We start from the raw sequence: 19,965 nt of genomic DNA on the forward strand, positions 1-19,965 counted from the left end.
GGGCGGTTATAATTTATAGGTCAAAGGAAAGACAAAGTTTGCAGAAGAGAGAGAGATTTGGGTTTAGACTTTTAGACTGGAGATAGCTGTGTGACTAACAGCTGATCTCCATGTGAGCTCCAGGCTAGAGTCTATCTATTGTTGTAGTTAAAATGCATTGAAGGGTGACTAGAAGTATAGACCTACTAGAATATAGTTGTGCAGAGATGACATCTCAAGCAACATTGCTTTGCACTGCTATCCCAGCCCCTCTTGTTCTTCAACAAGAGCTAGAGCTGTTCACCTCATAACCCCCAAAGCATCTTCAAAGACTGAAAACTTAGTGTTATCTACTTGCAGTTACTTTCTCCTCCCACCTGGTAGTAGAGGAGCACAGTCCCTTAAAGCTACTTCTCTAGATCTCCCTTTCACTGCTCATAGGAGCTTCTATCTCCTTTTTCATCTTTCATCTGAGGAGCTCTTTACTTACTGTATCACTGTCTCCACTTTCAGCTGCACCCAGTTAATCTTAATTGGCTACAGGCATGTGCGTGCCTCTTTCTACTGCAAAGCTAGCTGGTTCTCAGTGGGACAAGCTGCCTTATTACAATCACATTAACGATCAATTCTGTTGCTGCAACCATTTAAGTGTTAAGGATAATATTTCCTTGTTAAGGCCTGTACCTCCAGCCATTGGGCCACTCATCTAATGAGCTTTAAAAATAAAGTGGTGTGTGATAGCCATAAGCAGTAAACACAGTAAACAAATGAAGATGTACTGAAAAGAAGTCAAGGTTCTCTACCTGCTTCTAACTGCTTCTATCTATTGCGCATTAACACAGCAATAACTTTTGTGTGCCAGGGTACCCCAAAGATGTAAAATATGATAAAATCTTCCCACTTTAGTCATCTCAGGTAAAATTTTGATCTTATTCTGAACACAATTCACATTCAGTGAAACTAAAAAAAATACTCTTAGAACAAAATGATAGAGCTGTAAAGAAATAAAAAATGTATATTTTGCAGCAGTCAATTAGGTTGAGAATTCAAAAAAAAAAAAGTCAAGATTTTCACCAGATTATTTTTTTAAGTTAGATTAGTTCTACAATATCACAGGATAAATGCGCAACGTACTTGCCGAGGCGGTCGGCTCCGGGGCGGCCGCGTGCTGCAGCGGAGCGGGGGACCGAGGCGGGCAGGGCTTTTTTCCGGCATCGAGGCCACCCCGGGCAGCCGAGGGAGCCGCCAGAGCCGGGCAGCCCTCGCGAGGGAAGCTGCCGAGGCGCGGGCGGAGCCAGCAGCGCCGCCTCCTCGGCCGTACGAAGGCTGCCCCTGGGGGGCGCGGCGACCGGGACGGGCAAACAGGGCGCGGCGCCTCAGTGAGGGCGTGAGGCGGCAGTTCGCGCGGCACTGCGAGCAGGCAGGGCGCCCTCACCGCTCTTTTCCAACAGTCTTTCCCAACGGTGGTTGTAACCTGCTCGTGAAGAGCCCGGCCATGGTACCCACCAGGCAGAAAACTGGTGATGCCAAGAGATGCCTCCGCATCTCTTGTGGTCTCTCCGGCCACAATCACTGATGTGGCTACTCAGACAGGGGGCTCGGGGAAACACACAGCTGTCCAGGTCTTGGGCTACAGGGTGTGCCCGAGTCTTCTGGTGGTATCTGACAGCAGCAGCGAGGGGTATGCCTGTGGGAGGTGTGCCCAGGTTGAAGAGCTGCTCAGCCTGGTAGCAGAGCTTCTGGAGGAGGGGAGTAGGCTGAGGAGCATCAGGGAGTCAGAGAGGGAAATTGGTGGAGGTGTACTCTACCCTCCCTGAGACAGACTCATGAGCCTGCCACAGCCCAAATGTCTCCTGCTACACAGAAGACAAAAGTTCCCCCATCCCACCAGGCAGTAGGAGGGGACCTAGGCCAAGGGGGGGAATGGAGGCAGGTTCCTGCTCGAGGTAGTAGGCGAGCCCTGTCCCTGCCCACCTCACCTTCCCATCTACCCTTATATAACAGGTATGAGGGTCTAGAACATGACAGCCAAAACAACAATGTAGATGAAAGCCCATCCCAGCTGGAAGGGGTGCCTAAGGCAAGGCAACCTACCCCCCGCATCAGGAAAGGAGCCCTCCTAGGAAAGGAGCCCTCCTAGATCTGTTGCTGGAGAACAAAGAGGGTCTTGTGGGGGATGTGGTAATCGGTGGACATCTTGATTATAGTGACCATGAAGCAGTTGAGTTTAAAATTTTTGGTGACAGAAGGAAAACTGCCACCAAAACTTCAGCCCTGGATATGGGGAGAGCAGACTTCAGGCTGCTCAGGGAACTAGTTTGCAAGGTCCCCTGGGAAACTGCTTTTGAAGGCATTGGTGTCCATCAGTGCTGGTCAGTCTTTAAGCACTGCCTCCTAAAAGCACAGGATCAGGCAATTCCAAAATATCAGAAGTCAAGCAGGTGGGGCAGAAAGCCAACCTGGCTGACCAGGGATCTTCTGCTGGAGCTTGGGCAGAAAAAGAAAGTGTACGGCTGCTGGAAGCAGGGTCAGGCAACGTGGAAGGAATACAGGGACACGGTTTGCATTTGTTCATGTTTGTTTGTTTGCTATTTTACTCCCAGTACCTTTTCTCATCTCTTCATTAAAAACAATATATGATATTTGTTATCGATATATAGGTATGAATTTTAAGAAATGGAGACAGGATAAAGCAAAGCCATTTTAGTAAAAGGCAAACCTTTAAATAAGCAGGAAAGAGATTTTATAATAGCCTAGCCTAGGGGAAGGTTACAAAACCAAATAAAGAAATAGTACAGCACTTAGACAGGGCTCATAAGAAAAGGGACAAAAAGAGCAGAATCCTATCCCATGTATACACCTCTAGAATCCAGTTAGCAGTCTGATGACCTCCTAAAGCTTCCCAACAGTCATTTGTTCAGTTATGTTTTCTTAGCTTCACAGTCATAACTGATTGCTTGATGAGATTTAAGAACAAAAGTCACAATTATTCAGCTTAATGAAAATATCTTGAATTATTTAACTAGCTATTAAGCAGCTATACCTGTAAAGAGACATGAAATTGGATAGATCTGATTCACCAAGTTACCACTTTAGTTTTATACCATTGTAGCTCCAGCCATTTCAATGAAGTCCCAATTATATAACACAGAAGTGAATTTAGTCTATGATTTTCAGCTGCATTAGATTCTCATATAGGATCTGTCATTGGGAGCAGGAAAAGCAGTCAGTAATTATAAAAAGAAGTCTGGAAATAAGTCTTTCAACCTCTGGAAGTGGGGCATTATTCATAATTCGTTCACAGATCCATTTGAATTCTCACCTGTCAACTCTCCTTTTATTACCAGATTGTTCTGTAAGTAATGAGCTGGCAACACATTTGAAAAATCTTTGTATTCCTTCTCATCCATCACAACAAATAATTTTCCAAGGAAAAGGAGAAACAGTGTGATTTCAAGAGAAATGAGCTCAACACTTAACTCGTTTTTTATGCCATGGTTGTGCGGCATCAGAAGTATCATCGAAAATATGAAAACCCTTTCTCTTCCCATCACTACCCTTTTCATCAGGTCAAAAATGTGCTGCTGTACTTGCCTTTATAACTCCACCCCAACCCAAAAAGTAGCACAGAAGCAATAATTAAAGGTCTGTAAGTTACAGTGGCTCAAGTAAGACAACTGAAATTGTGTTTTTAAGGTAGTACTTTGAAGTTTGAGGACACTTTCTTACAGGCAACAACAACCAAAGGATACAAAGTTAAAAAAAAAAAACTGAACTTCCAAGTTTGGCCAACAAATTCTGTAAAGCCTCCCTGCACACACACTTTTTCTCTTCCCTGTCCCTCTCTTTTTAAAGGGCAGAGGGAGCTTTTCTCTAAGAGAAAGACTGGCACTTTTCGGTGGCTACTAAAACTTTCATAGGCAGTTCTAGCAGGAGGAAGTATCAGATCAGAGAGGCTTACTGAAAGAGTATATTGTTCCGATATATTGAAGTTAGCAGTTCTGCCTGGAGTCGCTTGAAGGCCTCCGGGGCCGGTACTGGGTTCGCCGAGGTGCCTGTCGCAGTGCTGCGCGTTGGTCACCGGGCGGCAGCAGAGGCACCGGCAGCGCTGCCGCCGTGCAGGGCTCCGCTCGGGCGGCGGGGAAACAAGATGGCCGCCCTGGGTCCAAGGAGTACCCCTCGCGGTGTGCTGCGGGGTTGAGGGCTCTCTGCGGGGACACCGCGCTCCCCACTCCCCCAGCGTGTCATCGCAGGGCCCAAAGCACCGCGCTGCACCATAGCTTCCCCCCCAAAACCCCACCAGGGGCTTTCCCTGCCCCAGCCACCAGGCTCACAGTCCGCCCAGCCACACCGGCTGTCCCGGCAGCCACCACCCCCGCAGGCCCACGGGACGCCCAGTGCTGCTCACCTTCTGCCTTGCTTTGGCCACAGTCCCGGCACCAGGCCGACAGACCTGCCCCAGCTATATGGAACCTGCTCCCCTGGACACGGCGACGGCCACTGACACAGTGCAAAGGGACTGCAAGCACAGGCAGGAGTGCAAGCAAGAGAGCAACTCGTACGTCAGCTCCCAGGTGGGAAGTTGCTGGAGGGCTCAGTGCCCGCACACTCCATGTTGGCCTGGGGCACCTCAGTGGTCAGGCATCCATTAGTCTGTCCTGTGGGGAATGGTCACCTCCCTTAGCCATGGGTAGGTGAGAGGTAGGTCAGAGATAGAGAAACTAAAACTGAGGAAAGGGCAGAAGGACACAAGCAGAGAGAGAAAATGGACCACCAGTAGGGCGGTGAGACAGGGAACAGGACAGGAATTGTTAGAGAGCAGGACAGGGACAGGGAGCAGAAGACAGCACTGGAGGTGGGGGGGAGGAAATGATGGGCAAGGCAGAGAAAAGAGATCAAGAGAGTTAAAATACTGAAGAAGAAAGGACAGGGAAGACAGAAGAAAGGATACTGAAAGAAAGGACAGCCCAGGGGGATAGAGCAAGACAGGATGAGACAAGGAATCAGACAGGGAGAGAAAGACTGCAAAAATAGGTAGAGGAAACAGAGCAGATGGATAGCTAGAAGAAAAATAGGGACAGGGAGCAAAGCAGAGGGATATCGTGAGAAACAACAGAACAGGGGCAGCAGGACAAAGTTCAACAAAGGAAAAGTGTTAGGCTTAGAGGCAAAGAGAGACAAGGAAAGAGACAAGAAGCATGACCAGGGGATGGAGAAGGGCAAAACAGCGATAGGCAGAAACACAGAGAAAGAGAAAAGAGCAAAATGACAGAGGGACAGAGAAAGATTGGCATGGAGGGAGGGCAGGGAACACAACAGATGGATTGAAAGAAGAAGGGGTGAAGAAAAGAAAGTGTGATAAGGGAATGGAGTGGGACACAAAAGTAGCGAAAAGCAGAGGTAGATGAAATGGGGAAAAATGCTAGAAGGAGAAAGAAAGGGATGGAGGGGAGGGAAGAAAGCTTGAGAAAGAAATAAGTGATGGGCAGCAGAAGTGAGCGATGGAGAATTGAAAAGCACTTATAGGGAATGGGACAGAGTGGGAGAGTAACAGAGGACAGGACACTGGGATAGAGAGAGAAAGGGAGGGGCACAGAGCAGGAGAGAGATGGAGAGAAAGCTGTAGTGTGGAGCAGGACTGAGACCAGGAAAGAGAAAAAACAGAAGGGCAGTGACACAGACAAATGGAAAAAGGGTGAGCCACCTGCACAGGGAGGAGAGAACAGGAAATGGTGGGGCAGGCTGTCCCACTGACAGAAAGATGAAGGCAGAAAGGACAGGGAGTGGAAGGAGGGCAGAGAAGCAGCAACAGGGAAAAAGGACAGGATACAGGACGGGGGAGAATAAAAAGTCCTAGGATAGCTAGCAAGGTAGGGGAAGGGAAGGTGGGAGTAGATGGTCAGGGATAGGAAGCAGGGCCCAGCTGTAAGAAAACATACTGGTGGGGAGCAGGACAGAGAAAGAGTGAGAGAATGAGATGAATGGGAAGTAGGGCAGTGGGATGCAGAAAGAAAAAAAAGTGACAGTGAGCAGGATAGATGAATTGACAGAAAACAGAAGTACAGGAAAATTTCTTTCTTTCTTTTTACACGGAAAGCCAGGAACAAAGGAGCAGGACAGACTGGCCAAGAATAAAGGCAGAGAAAGAACAGAGAGGCAGAGTAAAAAGGGAATGGGGGAAGGGCAGAGGGATGGAGAACAGAACAGAAGGAGAGGGAGGAAGAGTAGATGAAGATGGGTGGGAGAGAAGAACATATAAAGAGAGAGGAAGACAGGGAGGAGGACACAGGCATTGTGTAGGGGCAAGGTGCAGGGAAGGGTTGCAGATCAGCACAAAAAGGGAAGGAAAAGGATAAAACAGTGATGAGTTGCAGGTTGGAGACAGGAAGAGCAAAAAGGAACAGCTGTCAGGATAGAGGCACAGAGGGGAAAAAACGACAGACAGCTGGATGAGGAGATATAGTGAGAAATGAAGGAAAGGGCAGTGGAACAGAGAGAAAGACAAATTAGAGAGCAGAAGCATGACATGGGAACAGGCAGAGAAGGATGCTGAAGAGAGCAGCGATAGATGAAGAAGCATCGGGGCAGAGGGGGAAAGAAAGAAATACACAAAGAAACGTGAGAGGGACAGAGAGGGGAAAAGAAGGACAGGGAGCAGAACACCAGGATTGTCAGAGAACAGCAGGGACAGGGAGCAGCACAGAAATGAAGAAATATTGTTAGGGACAGAGGAACAATGCAGATTTAAGAAAATAGAAGAAGCAGGGCAGAGAAGCAGAGAGAGGAAAGGAAGCCCATGAGGCAGAGTAGAATCACAGAATCATTTAGGTTGGAAGAGACCTCCAAGACCACCTAGTCCAACCTCTGACCTAACACTAACAAGTCCTTCACTAAACCATATCACTAAGCTCTACATCTAAATGTCTTTTAAAGACCTCCAGGGATGGTGACTCAACCACTTCCCTGGGCAGCCCATTCCAATGCCTAACAACCCTTTCAGTAAAGAAGTTCTTCCTAATATCCAACCTAAACCTCCCCTGGCACAACTTTTGCCCATTCCCCCTCGTCCTGTCACCAGGCATGTGGGAGAACAGACCAACCCCCACCTCGCTACAGCCTCCTTTAAGGTACCTGTAGAGAGCGATAAGGTCGCCCCTGAGCCTCTTCTTCTCCAGGCTGAACAACCCCAGCTCCCTCAGACGCTCCTCATAAGACTTGTTCTCCAGACCCCTCACCAGCTTGGTCGCCCTTCTCTGGACTCTCTCGAGCACCTCCATGCCCTTCTTGTAGTGAGAGGCCCAAAACTGAACACAGTACTCGAGGTGCGGCCTCACCAGAGCCGAGTACAGGGGGACAATCACTTCCCTAGCCCTGCTGGCCACACTGCTTCTTATGCAAGCCAGGATGCTGTTGGCCTTCTTGGCCACCTGAGCACACTGCTGGCTCATATTCAGCCAACTATCAACCAATACTCCCAGGTCCTTCTCTGCCAGGCAGCTTTCCAGCCACTCATCTCCCAGCCTGTAGCACTGCTTGGGGTTGTTGTGCCCCAGGTGCAGGACCCGGCACTTGGCCTTGTTGAACCTCATACAGTTGGCCTCAGCCCATCGGTCCAGCCTATCCAGATCCTCCTGCAGAGCCTTCCTACCCTCGAGCAGATCGACACACGCACCTAACTTGGTGTCGTCTGCAAACTTACTGAGAGTGCACTCGATCCCCTCATCCAGATCATCAATAAAGATGTTAAAGAGGACCGGCCCCAGTACTGAGCCCTGGGGGACTCCACTAGTGACCGGCCTCCAACTGGATTTGACTCCATTCACCACAACTCTTTGGGACCGGCTATCCAGCCAGTTTTTAACCCAATGAAATGTTGGGGTTTAAGTGAAGCAAAGAGACAAGGATTAGGAGCCCCCAGATCCCCCGAATCCCCATAACCACCCTGTACCCATCTCCAGAGATCCTGCCAGTGTGCCCTGGGTGCAGGGCACAGTGGGACTTGATGCATGGGAGTTTCACCGTGTGCACAAAGCATGGACTCACACAGGAGAAGAGCACCAGGGAGCTGGCTATGGATGGGTACAGGTGTGTAAGGGCTGTGTGTGCTCAGGTTATGCTCAGTGTCAGCAGAGTGGCTTGTGCTTGCTGTTGGGTTTTGTAGACACGTGCTGTGGGGCGTGCACAAGGGAGGAGCAAACCCTCCGTGTTCTTTTCCTGAGGGACACACATGTGGTGCGTGTGTTCACACGCGTGTGCTGGTGACTTGCGGAAAACGGACTCCACAATCAGTAAGATTGTAAAGTAGGTGTGTTTATTCAGTGCTGGCCAGCACAGGGGGTAGTCCCGCCAAAGTCGTGCGCGCCTGACACGGCAACTTGCCTTGGTTATATGCAGCAGAGTTACATATGCATGACGTTTCACAATACACCTATACATATTCATAACCTGTCCCCGCTTCATATTAAAATTAGTTTCGAGGAGTCATTTCCATAAACTCCTCCCATCTGCGCTTGCGCAGTGTATTCTGGTGGTGGTCATCGGGGGTCGTGGGACTGAAGGTTGATGACTCTTCCTCGTCACCGCCAGTTGACCTCTTGTCTTTGCACAGACTCAGTTGCTCCTTGGCTCTTGGCCATCCGCAGGACCAGTTTCTGCCAGTTTCTTAAGATAGGCTCACACTCTTATTAAGAGACTGACCTTGGTAGGGGGCCCAAGGCTTCCTGCTTTAGTTAATTTGCACAATGCGCCATAGTTAGCAAGGACACTAAGTAGCATCCTCGTTTAGTGCCGTCAGCGCTCTCTCTCTCTCTCCTTGATGAGATTCTCCTAACTCCCTCTCTCACTGGGGCGCGCGCGGCTGCCAGGGATGCATACGTAGGGCGCGCGTGCATGTGTGCGCGGGCGTGTGTGCCCGGGAGCGGGGGCACTCGTACCCGTGTGTGTGTGCCCGGGGGTGCTGGAGCAGGGGCGGAGCGAGCGGCGGGGTGGTGGCGGTGCCGAGCTGTGCCCGAGCAGCACCGGCGGCAGCAGCCGCACCGGGCGGCGGGGCGGGGCGGGGCGGAGCGGAGCGGAGCGGCGGGCAGGTAGGACCCCGCCGGCGGGGACCGGGCGCTGCCCCCCCCCCCGCAGCTGCCAGCGGGACAGGCCCCCGGGCAAAGCGGCCGGGAGCGGGGCGGGGCGCTGGGGCAGGGCGCTGGGGCGGGCGGTGCGGGCACCTGACCGCTGCCTTCTGCAGGCAGGGCAGCGAAAGGAGAGGCTCCCGGGGAGAGGCAGCCCCAGCCGTGCCCGTGCCTGCTGCGGGAGGTGGGGAGGACCGAGGCTGCCCGAGCCAGGCTGGGCAGAGGAAGGGTGCCGGGGTGTTGGAAGGCTGCTGTGCTCCCGGGCTGAGCCCCTGAGGTCGCCAAGCAAAGGGGCTCTGCCTTGTCCCCCAGCGGAGCAGATGAGGCAGCTTTTCGTAGAGCTGCTGCACAAAGGGGGAAATAGAGGCACTCTGTGCTGGAGATGGCAATGCTAACTGCAGACCGAGCCCAGAAACGCTGGCTCCTGAGCCCACTGAAAGAGGAAGCTCTAACTGCCTGCTCCTCCTCTCCTCCCTTCGCTGCTCTCTGTCCAGACCACCAAGGGCCTTTAACCTCCCTCTTCCCATCGCTCCTGTATCTGTGCCCTTGCCCTGCCTACCCCTGCCCTTCTTGGCCTTTTCCCTGGATGTAAGAGCTGCCTATGCTGGGTCCCAGGCAGCCCTGGTTTGACCTGCTGCCTTCCCCCACCTGTGTTGGTGTTTTTTGTCTGTGTTGTTTGTGTTGTTTGTTACCCCCAACAGTCAGGCGCTGAGAACCATTCTCCCTACAGATCCTTTACTGAACCCTTTTTGGAGAAGCCAGGTCTCTTTGGTTCCATTCTCAACTTTGCCACTGATTCAGTTCTCATCCCTTGCAATTTTACCTCCCCTGACGCACCACCTTTGCCCCTCCTAACCCTGAATAGCAGATGTGGAAGAGGAAATTCATTGCCCATGGTCTCCTTTTTTCTCCTCGTTCAGCACCTGTCCCTCTCTCAGTCACTGCTAGTCAAGGCTGTTCAGAACCAACTGAGACTCAGGAGCATCGCCGTAAACCATTCACAAAATGGTAGGGAGTGAAATGTTTGCAAAATGCTTCCAAGGGACAACAAAGCAGTGGGAGTTACTGACAGCCTCCTGAGCAGATGCTGAACTGGGACTGCATACAGGTCCCACTCTACGAGAGGTGCTCTGAACGACTCCTTGAGAGTCGCTCAAAATCTCGGAGCCACGGCAATATCACAGTTGGTATATATCACTTCTGAGATCAGAAAGGGTACCACTGCTTTTACTCTGTGCCTGTTCCTATCACTCTCCTGTCTCTGCAGGCAGGACTGTGCACAGATGTGGGAATCAGAAATAACAGAAATATTCATTTTTCTGCTACATTAGTGACAGCCCTGATCCAACCAGCCACCTCTTTACGCTCACCACGTCTCAATTCCCATCTGTATAGGGGAATTGAAGCACTGCTTGGCCTTCATGTAGACAGGCCATGGGCAACCAAGGAGAACCTCAAAGCTGTGACAAGGCTACATAGTCAGGCACTGACTGATACCAGGAACGCCTGCGGCAGGGGACCCATGCTCACATGCCCCTTGCAGTGCTTCTGCTTCAGGCACTCGCCCTGCCAGTGCTCCCAGGGAGCCCTTGCCCCATCCCCCACCTGAAGACGAACGCACCAGCTAGAGCTCCATTTCTTGCAGAGATGCTGCAGAAATAGTCACATAGTCACAGTGAGCCAGTGTTGGGCCATGCTCTAGTAACCACAGCACATCCATACAAACACTGAAGAGGAGAAGGAACCCAAATCATGTTTTTTTCAAGGGTATCTGTGCCTATGTGTACATTTGATCATCCACCTGCTCCAGAAGTTAAATACATGCATGCAGGTTTCTGTGCATGTGACAGAGAAACTCATGTTTCCCCACACAAACTCATCTGCTTTCAGTCCAAATGTTTATTTTTGGGGCAAGAGAATGATACAGGAAGCCCAAGTCCTGAGGAGAGCTGCCCTATGAAACAGAGAGAGATCTGGGTCACTGAGTCCAGATCACAGGTGGTCCCATCAGAGCTGTCCTCCCCAGAAAGTCCTCACTTGGGCAGAACACAGAACTGTGTAGGAGCTGTCACTGCCACAAGCTTTTCCAGCCTGTGTCTAGCGTGCGATGTTTATTGTAGAACAGGTACCAAAAAGGCTGGGAACGGGGGTACTATCAAACCGCACATCAGTACAGAAGGAGCAGCCACCTCAGCTCATCCAGCTGGTTGGTTCAGGGCTGAAGCTCCGCTGCTGAGAAGAAACATCACACCCCTGCCTGCCATCAGCTGGGAAGGGAAAATCCTGGCTCCATTTTCCCAGAGAGGAGGAGGCTGGGGATATCAACCCATGGGGATGATATTCTCTCCTCTCTCCCAAGCCTCACCTTCAGCATCATCAGTCCAAGGTGGCATCTAAATCCGGGGTATGGGTTCACTCCAGGGTCGGAAGGGGGGAGCAGGGTGCTCCTTACTGCCAGCCTAACCCTACCTGTCCTGCATGCCGGCTGTGTCCAGAGGAGCCTGCTGAAAAGCATGCGGGTGGCAGAACTGAGAACAAGACTCTGTCTGTCTCCAGCCAGCCAACAGGCCGATCAGCCAATCTAAGTATTTAATTGCAGTGTTTCTGCAGTCTCTCACACCTTTCCCTGTGTCGCCACAGGCTCCAGCACCTCACCACGGCACAGAATGATGGAGTATGAGGACTTCACCAGCTTGGCTGGGTACCGGAACCCCTCTGACAGTTACCAGTTCAGTCCTGCTAGTGTCATTGTCCCTGTGGTTTTCTCCCTCATCTTTCTCCTGGGCACAGTGGGCAATAGCCTGGTGCTGGCAGTGCTGCTGCGCAATAGGCAAATGGGCCACAACACTACCAACCTCTTCATCCTCAACCTCAGCCTGGCTGACTTCTTCTTCATTGTCTTCTGCGTGCCTTTCCAGGCCACCATCTACTGCCTTGAAGGCTGGGTCTTCGGCTCCTTCATCTGCAAGGCTGTCCACTTTTTCATCTACCTCACCATGTATGCCAGCAGCTTCACACTGGCTGCTGTCTCTGTGGACAGGTAACGGTCTGATGATGCCCTCAGGCTGGGGAAGGAGGGCAGTTTGAGAAGCTGGGTGGAGTGAGGGCATGGGAAGGTCATGGCCCATCACCAACAGGCAAATCATTCAAACCCCAGTGGTGCTGGTCCATGCCAAAAGCAGTTTGGGGACCAGTTTAGCTCCCTTCCCCTACCAACCCTCAAGCAGCACTTCCAGCTCTCCTCGGTGCAAAGTCAGTGCTGCTCCTGCCTGCATTTTCCATAGGGAAGACCCGCCTTGTAGTTAGGGCACCTGAGACCCAGGCTGAGCTCCACATTGCCAGGGACTCCTACTCACCCAGCGCCATGTTACAGATGGCATTCTAAGGGCAGTAGCTATCCCCAAGCCACCGCTGCAGAAAAGCATCACGTGAGGGCAGCGAGGGCAGCAAAGTAACCAAAGAGCACTAAAGGAGAAGCCACGTAAATATACAAGAGAGATCCCAGTCCTGTTACAAATTTCTCGTTCCCCTAGAGCTGCCGGCCCAGCACAAAAGCTGTTATCTGACAGTTCCTGCTCCCTCACCTGTCCCGAGCCCTCCTGGGCCCCACAGCAGCCTGTGCAGAAAGGCACCCACACTGTGAGCCAAGTTTCTTCTTGGGAGATCATCCAGGCCCTGCTCACTGCCATCTGAATTGTTCCTAAGGGCTCTGCCTTGTTCCCCCTCAGTGTAGGATTGCTGTGCTGAGCTCCACTTTTGGCTGAGCCTACACTAATGGTGCAGGAGGAGGAAGAGCTCTGTGCTGGGGTAAGCTCCCAGCCTTGCCTGCCATAGAGAAAACATGTCCTGGCCTATCTTGCTCTTTGTCCTTGTCTCTAAGGGTACTAAAACAAGTTATCTGTGCTCACAACTTTTCTCCATCCCTTATGCACAAGCACCGAGCCATTTTCTCTCCTTTCTGACATCTCCTTGCAGCTCCTGCTGGACTGCCAAGACAAACGTGGGAAAAGGGATTCCCCTTTGCTGCTCGTTCCCAATCCTGCCTGACGCATGCAGCAGAGCAGTTCTGCCAGCTTTGCTCTTTAGTGTTGTCTGGGGGTGGGGAAGCAGAGCTGGCTGTCACACTGCCTTTGGACACCATTTGCTGGAAGAGGGACAAGCACCCAAAGGCAAGGGCCCACCTGCCCCCCCCGGTAGCCAGACTGAGGCAAACACAGACCTGGTTACAGCAAGCAAACCTCTTCCCTGCCAGCCTGATGTGAAAACTGGAGCAGGCTGAAAATAGGCCCTGAGTGGGCAGAAGCCTGCACTGCGTCCATCACCCAGTGAAGCTTGCCCAGGTCTCAAAACCTCAGTTCAGAGCTTTTTCCTGCTGCATAGTTTCTGCCAAGCAGCCGGTATTGGTGCGGTTGTGACAGCTCCGTTTCTGTTCCTAGCGCAGGGACATGACCCACCCTCCCTGCACAGAGGTGTCAGCCAGCTGTAAAGATAAAAGCTGTTTCACCCAGGACTGTATCTCAGAGAGGGCATGAGATACTACGTAGGGCCACTACTCAGGGATCTTCAGGGGAATGAAGGAAACCTTCTCGTTCCCTTTGTTTTTGTGGCCAGCTACAGCTCGGCTGAACCCTCAGCTCCGGTTGCCTTGCTCTCCTCCCCAGGTACCTGGCCATCTGCTACCCGCTGCACTCCCGGGAGCTGCGGACCCCCTGCAATGCCGTGGCTGCCATGTCCGTGATCTGGGGCCTCTCTGCGGTCTTTGCAGGCCCCTACCTAAGCTACTATGACCTGATCGAGTGGGAGGCCAGCTACATCTGCATGCCTGGCTGGGAGGAGTGGAGACGCAAGGTCATGGACACCAGCACGTTTGCCTTCGGCTATGTCATCCCAGTGCTGGTCATCAGCCTCTCCTACACCAGGACCATCAAGTACCTGTGGACAGCAGTGGAACCCCTGGAGGACATGTCAGAGTCCAAGAAGGCCAAACAGAAAGTAACCAAGATGATCATCATTGTAACCATCCTTTTCTGCCTGTGCTGGCTGCCCTACCACGTAGTCATCCTCCGATACCTCTATGGAGACTTCCCCTTCAACCAGGCCACCTACGCCTTCCGCCTGCTTTCCCACTGCATGGCCTATGCCAACTCCTGCCTCAACCCCATCGTCTACGCCTTGGTCTCCAAGCACTTCCGTAAGGGCTTCAAAAAAGTCTTCAGCTGCCTCCTGAGGAAAAAGCACCGCAACAAGGTGCACGTGCTGCACGCTGCGCCTCGCTTCGAGGCAGTATCGACAGAAGTGTTCCAGATGCATGGGGACAACAACCGCTGAGAGCTGAACCCAGACTCCCCAGCAGCCCCCTCCCGTCCCCCCAAGCACCTTCACATTTGTTACTGGCCAAGCTCTGCACCATCTGCCCCCCTAGCTGTGTCGCCAGCCTCAGGCCACCCTCTCCCACCCGATGAATGAGGATGCTGGGAAAGGCAAGCCAGAAACCCTGATGTATCCTCCTTCTGGCTTTGCCATTCCTTTTCTTTCTGTGTGTCAACTGTTCTCCTAAGCAACGTACTACATGCAAGGGAAGGAATGGACCCAGATTTGCTCCAGATCCTCAGCCCACCTGAAGTTCAAGGACTAAATCTCCAGCTCCTCTGTTGGCTCTCATCCTTCCAAGTTGTCTACTCAGTGCTCCCACTACTCTGGACACATCGGCTTGTTGTCACACAGTCTCTTCTGCCTCCCACAGTCCCATCTGGCCAGAGTGGTCCCCATGGAGTGACAGGGGAGACAGGCAGTGTGAGCAGGGCCAGGTGAGCAAAGGCGGTAGGGAAAGCAACTGCCATAGCCCATGGATGGTTGCAATGATGGCTTTTGCACTGGATGTTCTGCTCTCCCAGTGACCAGGTCCTTCCCTGGGGCACGGGGTGGGCCACAGGCTGTGTGTGGGGGCTGTTTCTGCTGTACATACTAGGGAGGCGTCTTTCTAACCCAAAGCAAATAAATGCACTTTCTTAATCCAGGCAATAGCAGGACCTGTGATGGTCATCTGGAGTGGGGATGGGCTACCCATACCTCAGTGGGGACCCTTCTCCTAACTGGTGTAAGTCAGTGTACCACGAACATCATCACTGAGCAATGTCTGCAGACCCAAACCCTGCCTGGCATAGACTCGTAGACCAGCTTGGGTTGGAAGGGACCTTAAAGACCATCCAGTTCCAACCCCCTGCCATGGCCAGGGATGCCACCCACTAGATCAGGTTGCCCAGGACCACTTCCAACCTGGTTTTGAACTCCTCCACAGATGGGGCATCCACAGCTTCTCTGGGCAGCCTGTGCCAGTGCCTCACCATCCTCTGAGTGAAGAATTTCCTCCTAACATCTAATCTAAATCTCCCCTCTTTCAGTTTAAAACCATCTCCCCTTGTACTGTCGTAATCTGCCTGAGCAAAAAGTTGCTCTCCATCTTTTTAATAATCTCCCTTTAAGTATTGAAAAGTTGCAATAGGGTCTCCCCGGACCTTTCTCTTCTTCAGGCTGAACAGCCCCAGCTCTCCCAGCCTTTCTCCAGCCCCCTGGAGACAAGCTACCTACAACACAGGCACACAGTCCATTCAGGAGGAGCAGTTGGAGAGACAGGGCCAGACACGAGCACAAGCACAGCTCAGCCCAGGTCTGACTGCCCAGATAAATAAAGCCCCTGGCACGAGGCAGAGGTGGGGAGAGGCCTCAGATGGAATTGCCCAGGATAGTCATAGCCTGTTCATACCCAGCACCCCGCAGCTGGTCCTGAGAGCCCCCTCCAGGCCTCAGGAACAAGGACATGGAAGAACACCCAGCTCAGGTGCGTCGAGCTCTCTCTGGGTAGCACAGGGTCTGGCCAGCCTATTTTCTACAGGCATCAGGAAACTGATGGAAAAATGGAAGTAAGATTCATTAATTACCATGTCACACTACGGTAGAACAGAGGTTTTACAGACATCTTTCTTCTTACATAAAATATCCAGTTCTATTGAAAAAAATCAAGTGACTTTGATGAGAACTATTTTCTATAACCCACTTTGATTGGCACTGTCTACCAGTCCATCCCTGAATGCTTGATTAACACACGAGAACAATACAAAACCAGAATAACGCACACTAAGTGGGTTAAAACCCCATTAAGATGACTATGCCACAGATCACTGCTAGAAAGGGAGAATCAGTGCTAAGTGAGTATTGCTAGTGACGTGGGATCCTTCATCACAGCCGGCTCACTTGGCAGGCTGGGAGAAGACAGGCATTTGGCATTTCAGTCCAGCTGGATACTGCCTGCTTGTGCCAGGAAAAAGCGAGAAGCCCGATTTGTAGGCTGGGATCTCAGACCTGGCTGGAAACAGGACTTGTACATGCTCAGAACGGAGTCAAGGTGTGCGTTTCTTTTACGAGGCAAGGTGACAGTCATTAAGAATTGGCAGCAAGACCTCCACCCTGCCAGTGGAAGTGGCTCATGTCAAAGGCTGTCTCAAATAAAAGCTCAAGGACAGCCCCAGAGATGGAGCCTGCAGAAGCTTGTGTAATCCTAGGTTTGCAGGGGAGCAGGGCCCACTGTCTGAGCACCCACGTTCTCTGGAGTGAGATGAGGTCTAGAAATACCGTCTGGTGGGCAGCTAACCTGAGCAGAAAGTCATTGAGTATCTCCTCGGCCCCTTTCATGTATTGGTAAGAGTGTTTGCATTGCCTTCCCATCTCCTTCACACGTGGCTTGACTCCCTATGCAGGGTTTGACCCCCAAATCTCTGTCACTGTTGGGGGCTGACCGTACTGATAACCTGAGCAACATTGCCCATACCACTATAAAGTATACAGAACCCAGGGATCTAATTAAAAAAAAAAAAAAAAAAGATAAATTGCTCTCGCATCTCTCTTGCACTTCTGTCCTGGTTTCAGGTAGGACAGAGTTAATTTTCCTCCTAGTAGCTGGCAGGGTGCTATGTTTTGGATTAGGATGAGAAGAGCGCTGATAACATGCTGATGTTTTAGTTGTTGTAGAGCAATGCTTACACCAAGCCAAGGACTTTTCAGCTTCTCGCTCTGTCCTGCTAGCGAGCAGGCTGGGGGTGCAGCAGGAGCTGGGAGGGGACAGACCCAGGACAGCTGACCCAAACTGGCCAAAGGGGTATTCCATACCATCTGGTGTCATGCTGAACAATATATAGGGGTGGCTGGCTGGGCTGGGGGGGCCGGCTGCTCAGGGATAGGCTGGGCATCGGTCAGCGGGTGGTGAGCAATTGCATTGTGCATCACTTATTTCGTACACATTATTATTATTAATACTATTATCATTATTATTATTATTTCCCTGTCTTAATAAACTGTCTTTATCTCAACTCACAGGCTTCACTTTCCCGTTTCTCTCCCCCATCCCAGAGAGGGAGGGGGGAGGGTGAGCGAACGGCTGTGTGGTGTTTGGCTGCCAGCCGGGCTAAACCACAACAACTTCTTAACACTCGACAACCACAGCTGCTGAATGCACTCCATACTGTCCTGGGGATGCCCAGCAAGAGGGAGTCCCAGTCCCAACATGTTATGGGGAAGAGGGAAAGTCTGGGACAGTGAGAAAAGTTGGACAAGCAGCAGGAATGCAAGAAGGAGAGAACAGAATGAGGAGATCCAGCAAGATGCCGAGTGGTTTTGGAGCTAAAGCGCCAAGCATCTCCTATGCTGGCTCCAGCATTTTGGAGTCAGCTTCCTCTTGGACCACAAGTCATTTTTGCCCCCGGGGGTATGTGAGACACAACACCTCCACTTTCACCAGCTGCTTAACCAAGTTCTTGCTCATATCTGTTTGTACCTACCTAGGCTGTCAGCAAATAAATGCATTCTTCTGTCTCTTGCCCGTTTAAGCTTTCAACCTCCACAACTAACTTTCTGTCTGTAATCCACTCCGTCCTCTAGCCAACCACATGGACAAATTTATCTGTCTCCTCTACTGCCACTGCCCCTATCCCAGCTTTCACAATCAGCAGCCCAACAATGAAAGTCCCTAGGGCCCAACCTGCACCCTCCCCTGTATCCCGAAGCTCATTACAGAGCCCTGCCACAACGCCTCCCCCCCACTGCCTGCGCTACAAGAAGTGCAGGGATGGTCTTCTGGAAATGAAGAACAAACCAAGGTTTCCGTCCCCCACGCCCCATCCCAGGAAAGAGAGAGGCTATGAAAACAGGGGACACTAAGAGGTACAGCAGTTCTGCTAGAGCAAACAGCCTGAAGACTGGGCAGTGGCTCCGCCAATGCAAGTCAGCTTCAGAAGCAGGAGTCTCGCCATGACCCAGCATCAGCCTCTGCATCACCTCCTCTCCTGAACAACATCAAGGAGATGGGACCAGACAGGCATGAAACATCACTTGTCTGTGACTCCACGGAGCAAAAACCTGACTGCCAGATCAGCTTGCCGGCTGTCATTTCAGATAACACAAGTGCTGTCAAGCCTGGGGCACACGTCAGCAAAATCCCTGTCTCAGCATTTAGAGAACAGGGCTTTTCACGGGGAGGCACGAAGCCTGTCCCAGGTGACACTGGAGACAGTGCCCAGGCAGCATGGCTTTGTGACGTGCGGGCAGAGCTGCTGGGTGCCTCTCCCCTTCAGCAACAGACCTGTGCACGCTGCTGGGAAGCATCATGCTGCTTGTATTTCCACAACGCTGTGCGCAGAACTGTCCTAAACACAGCTTCTGAACCGAGCTTCTGAACCTGTGGCCCCACACCACCTTCCTGAGTACAAGTGCACCATGCATCGCCGGCTCTCTGGGCCATGCCTCTGAAGAACCAAGCCAAAACTATTTTCAACACCATTAACTAAGGTTGTGACAGTTACCACCAGCTAAACATCTAGCCCTTATAAAGCGGAGTCAAATCTTGATCTAAATTCACACAACTGCAAGACCACTCATCTTGGTCAGCGTGGCTGCAGCCTGCATCTTTGCCTCATGCTAATTGTCCGGCCCTGCCCTTGCACCACCAGGATGGTTTGTTCTAGCCAATTAATTTTGTGATTTTTTTTTTTGATGCAAAAACGAAAAACACCTCTCAATATTAGATTTTCTGTATGAGCAGCATTCATAGAATGGCTTGGGTTGGAAAAGACCTGGAAGATCACCTAGTTCCAACCCCCCCGCCACGGGCAGGGATGCCACGGGCAGGGATGCCACCCAATAGACCAGGTTGCCCAAAGTCCCATCCAACCTGGCCTTGAACGCTGCCAGGGATGTGGCATCCACAGCTTCTCTGGGCAAACTGTGCCTCACCACCCTCATAGTGAGGAATTTCTTCCTAATATCTGATCTCAATCTCCCCTCTTTTAGTTTAAAACCATTACCCCTTGTCCCATCACTACACTTCCTGATGAAGAACCCCTCCCTATCTTTCCTACAGGCCCCCTGTAGGTACCTCAAAGCTGCTCTAAGTTCTCCCTGGAGCCTTCTCTTCTTCAGACTGAACACCCCAGCTCTCTCAGCCCATCTTCATAGGAGAGGTGCTCCAGCCCTCTGATCATCTTTGTGGCCCTCCTATGGACCTTCTCCAACATGTCCATGTCCTTCTTGTGCTGGGAGCCCCAGCCCTGGATGCAGCACTCCATGTGGGACCTCACAAGGGCAGAGCAGGGGGGACAATCACCTCCTTCTACCTGTTGGCCATTCCTCTGTTGATGCAGCTCAGGATGCAGTTGACCTTCCCTGCACTGGTACAGCGTTGGAATGGCGGGGCATTCCCTCAGGACTACAGCACATCTCAGTAATATGTTCAAGGCTCTGCTAAGGAATTGATTTTTTTACGGCCTCGGTGAACTCAAGCACCGTGGTCTGAATTTCAAAACTAGTTTGGCACCTCTCA

At 51.6% G+C, this 19,965-nt stretch overlaps 2 protein-coding genes across 2 annotated transcripts in view; both read left to right on the forward strand.

The window, feature by feature from the left end:
• HAPSTR1 (HUWE1 associated protein modifying stress responses) overlaps positions 1-19,965 on the forward strand; it is an 824,185-nt gene that overhangs the window by 475,834 nt on the left and 328,386 nt on the right. The gene's annotated exons all lie outside the window — the stretch shown is intronic.
• On the forward strand, positions 11,765-14,426 carry LOC118249221 (galanin receptor 2b-like). Its single transcript, XM_035548963.1, has 2 exons — positions 11,765-12,138; positions 13,760-14,426. Exons 1-2 carry the CDS (start codon positions 11,765-11,767, stop codon positions 14,424-14,426), a joined length of 1,041 nt encoding a protein of 346 aa, XP_035404856.1.

Source organism: Cygnus atratus, chromosome 15 (genome assembly GCF_013377495.2).
Source record: "Cygnus atratus isolate AKBS03 ecotype Queensland, Australia chromosome 15, CAtr_DNAZoo_HiC_assembly, whole genome shotgun sequence".
NCBI classification, from domain to species: domain Eukaryota; kingdom Metazoa; phylum Chordata; class Aves; order Anseriformes; family Anatidae; genus Cygnus; species Cygnus atratus.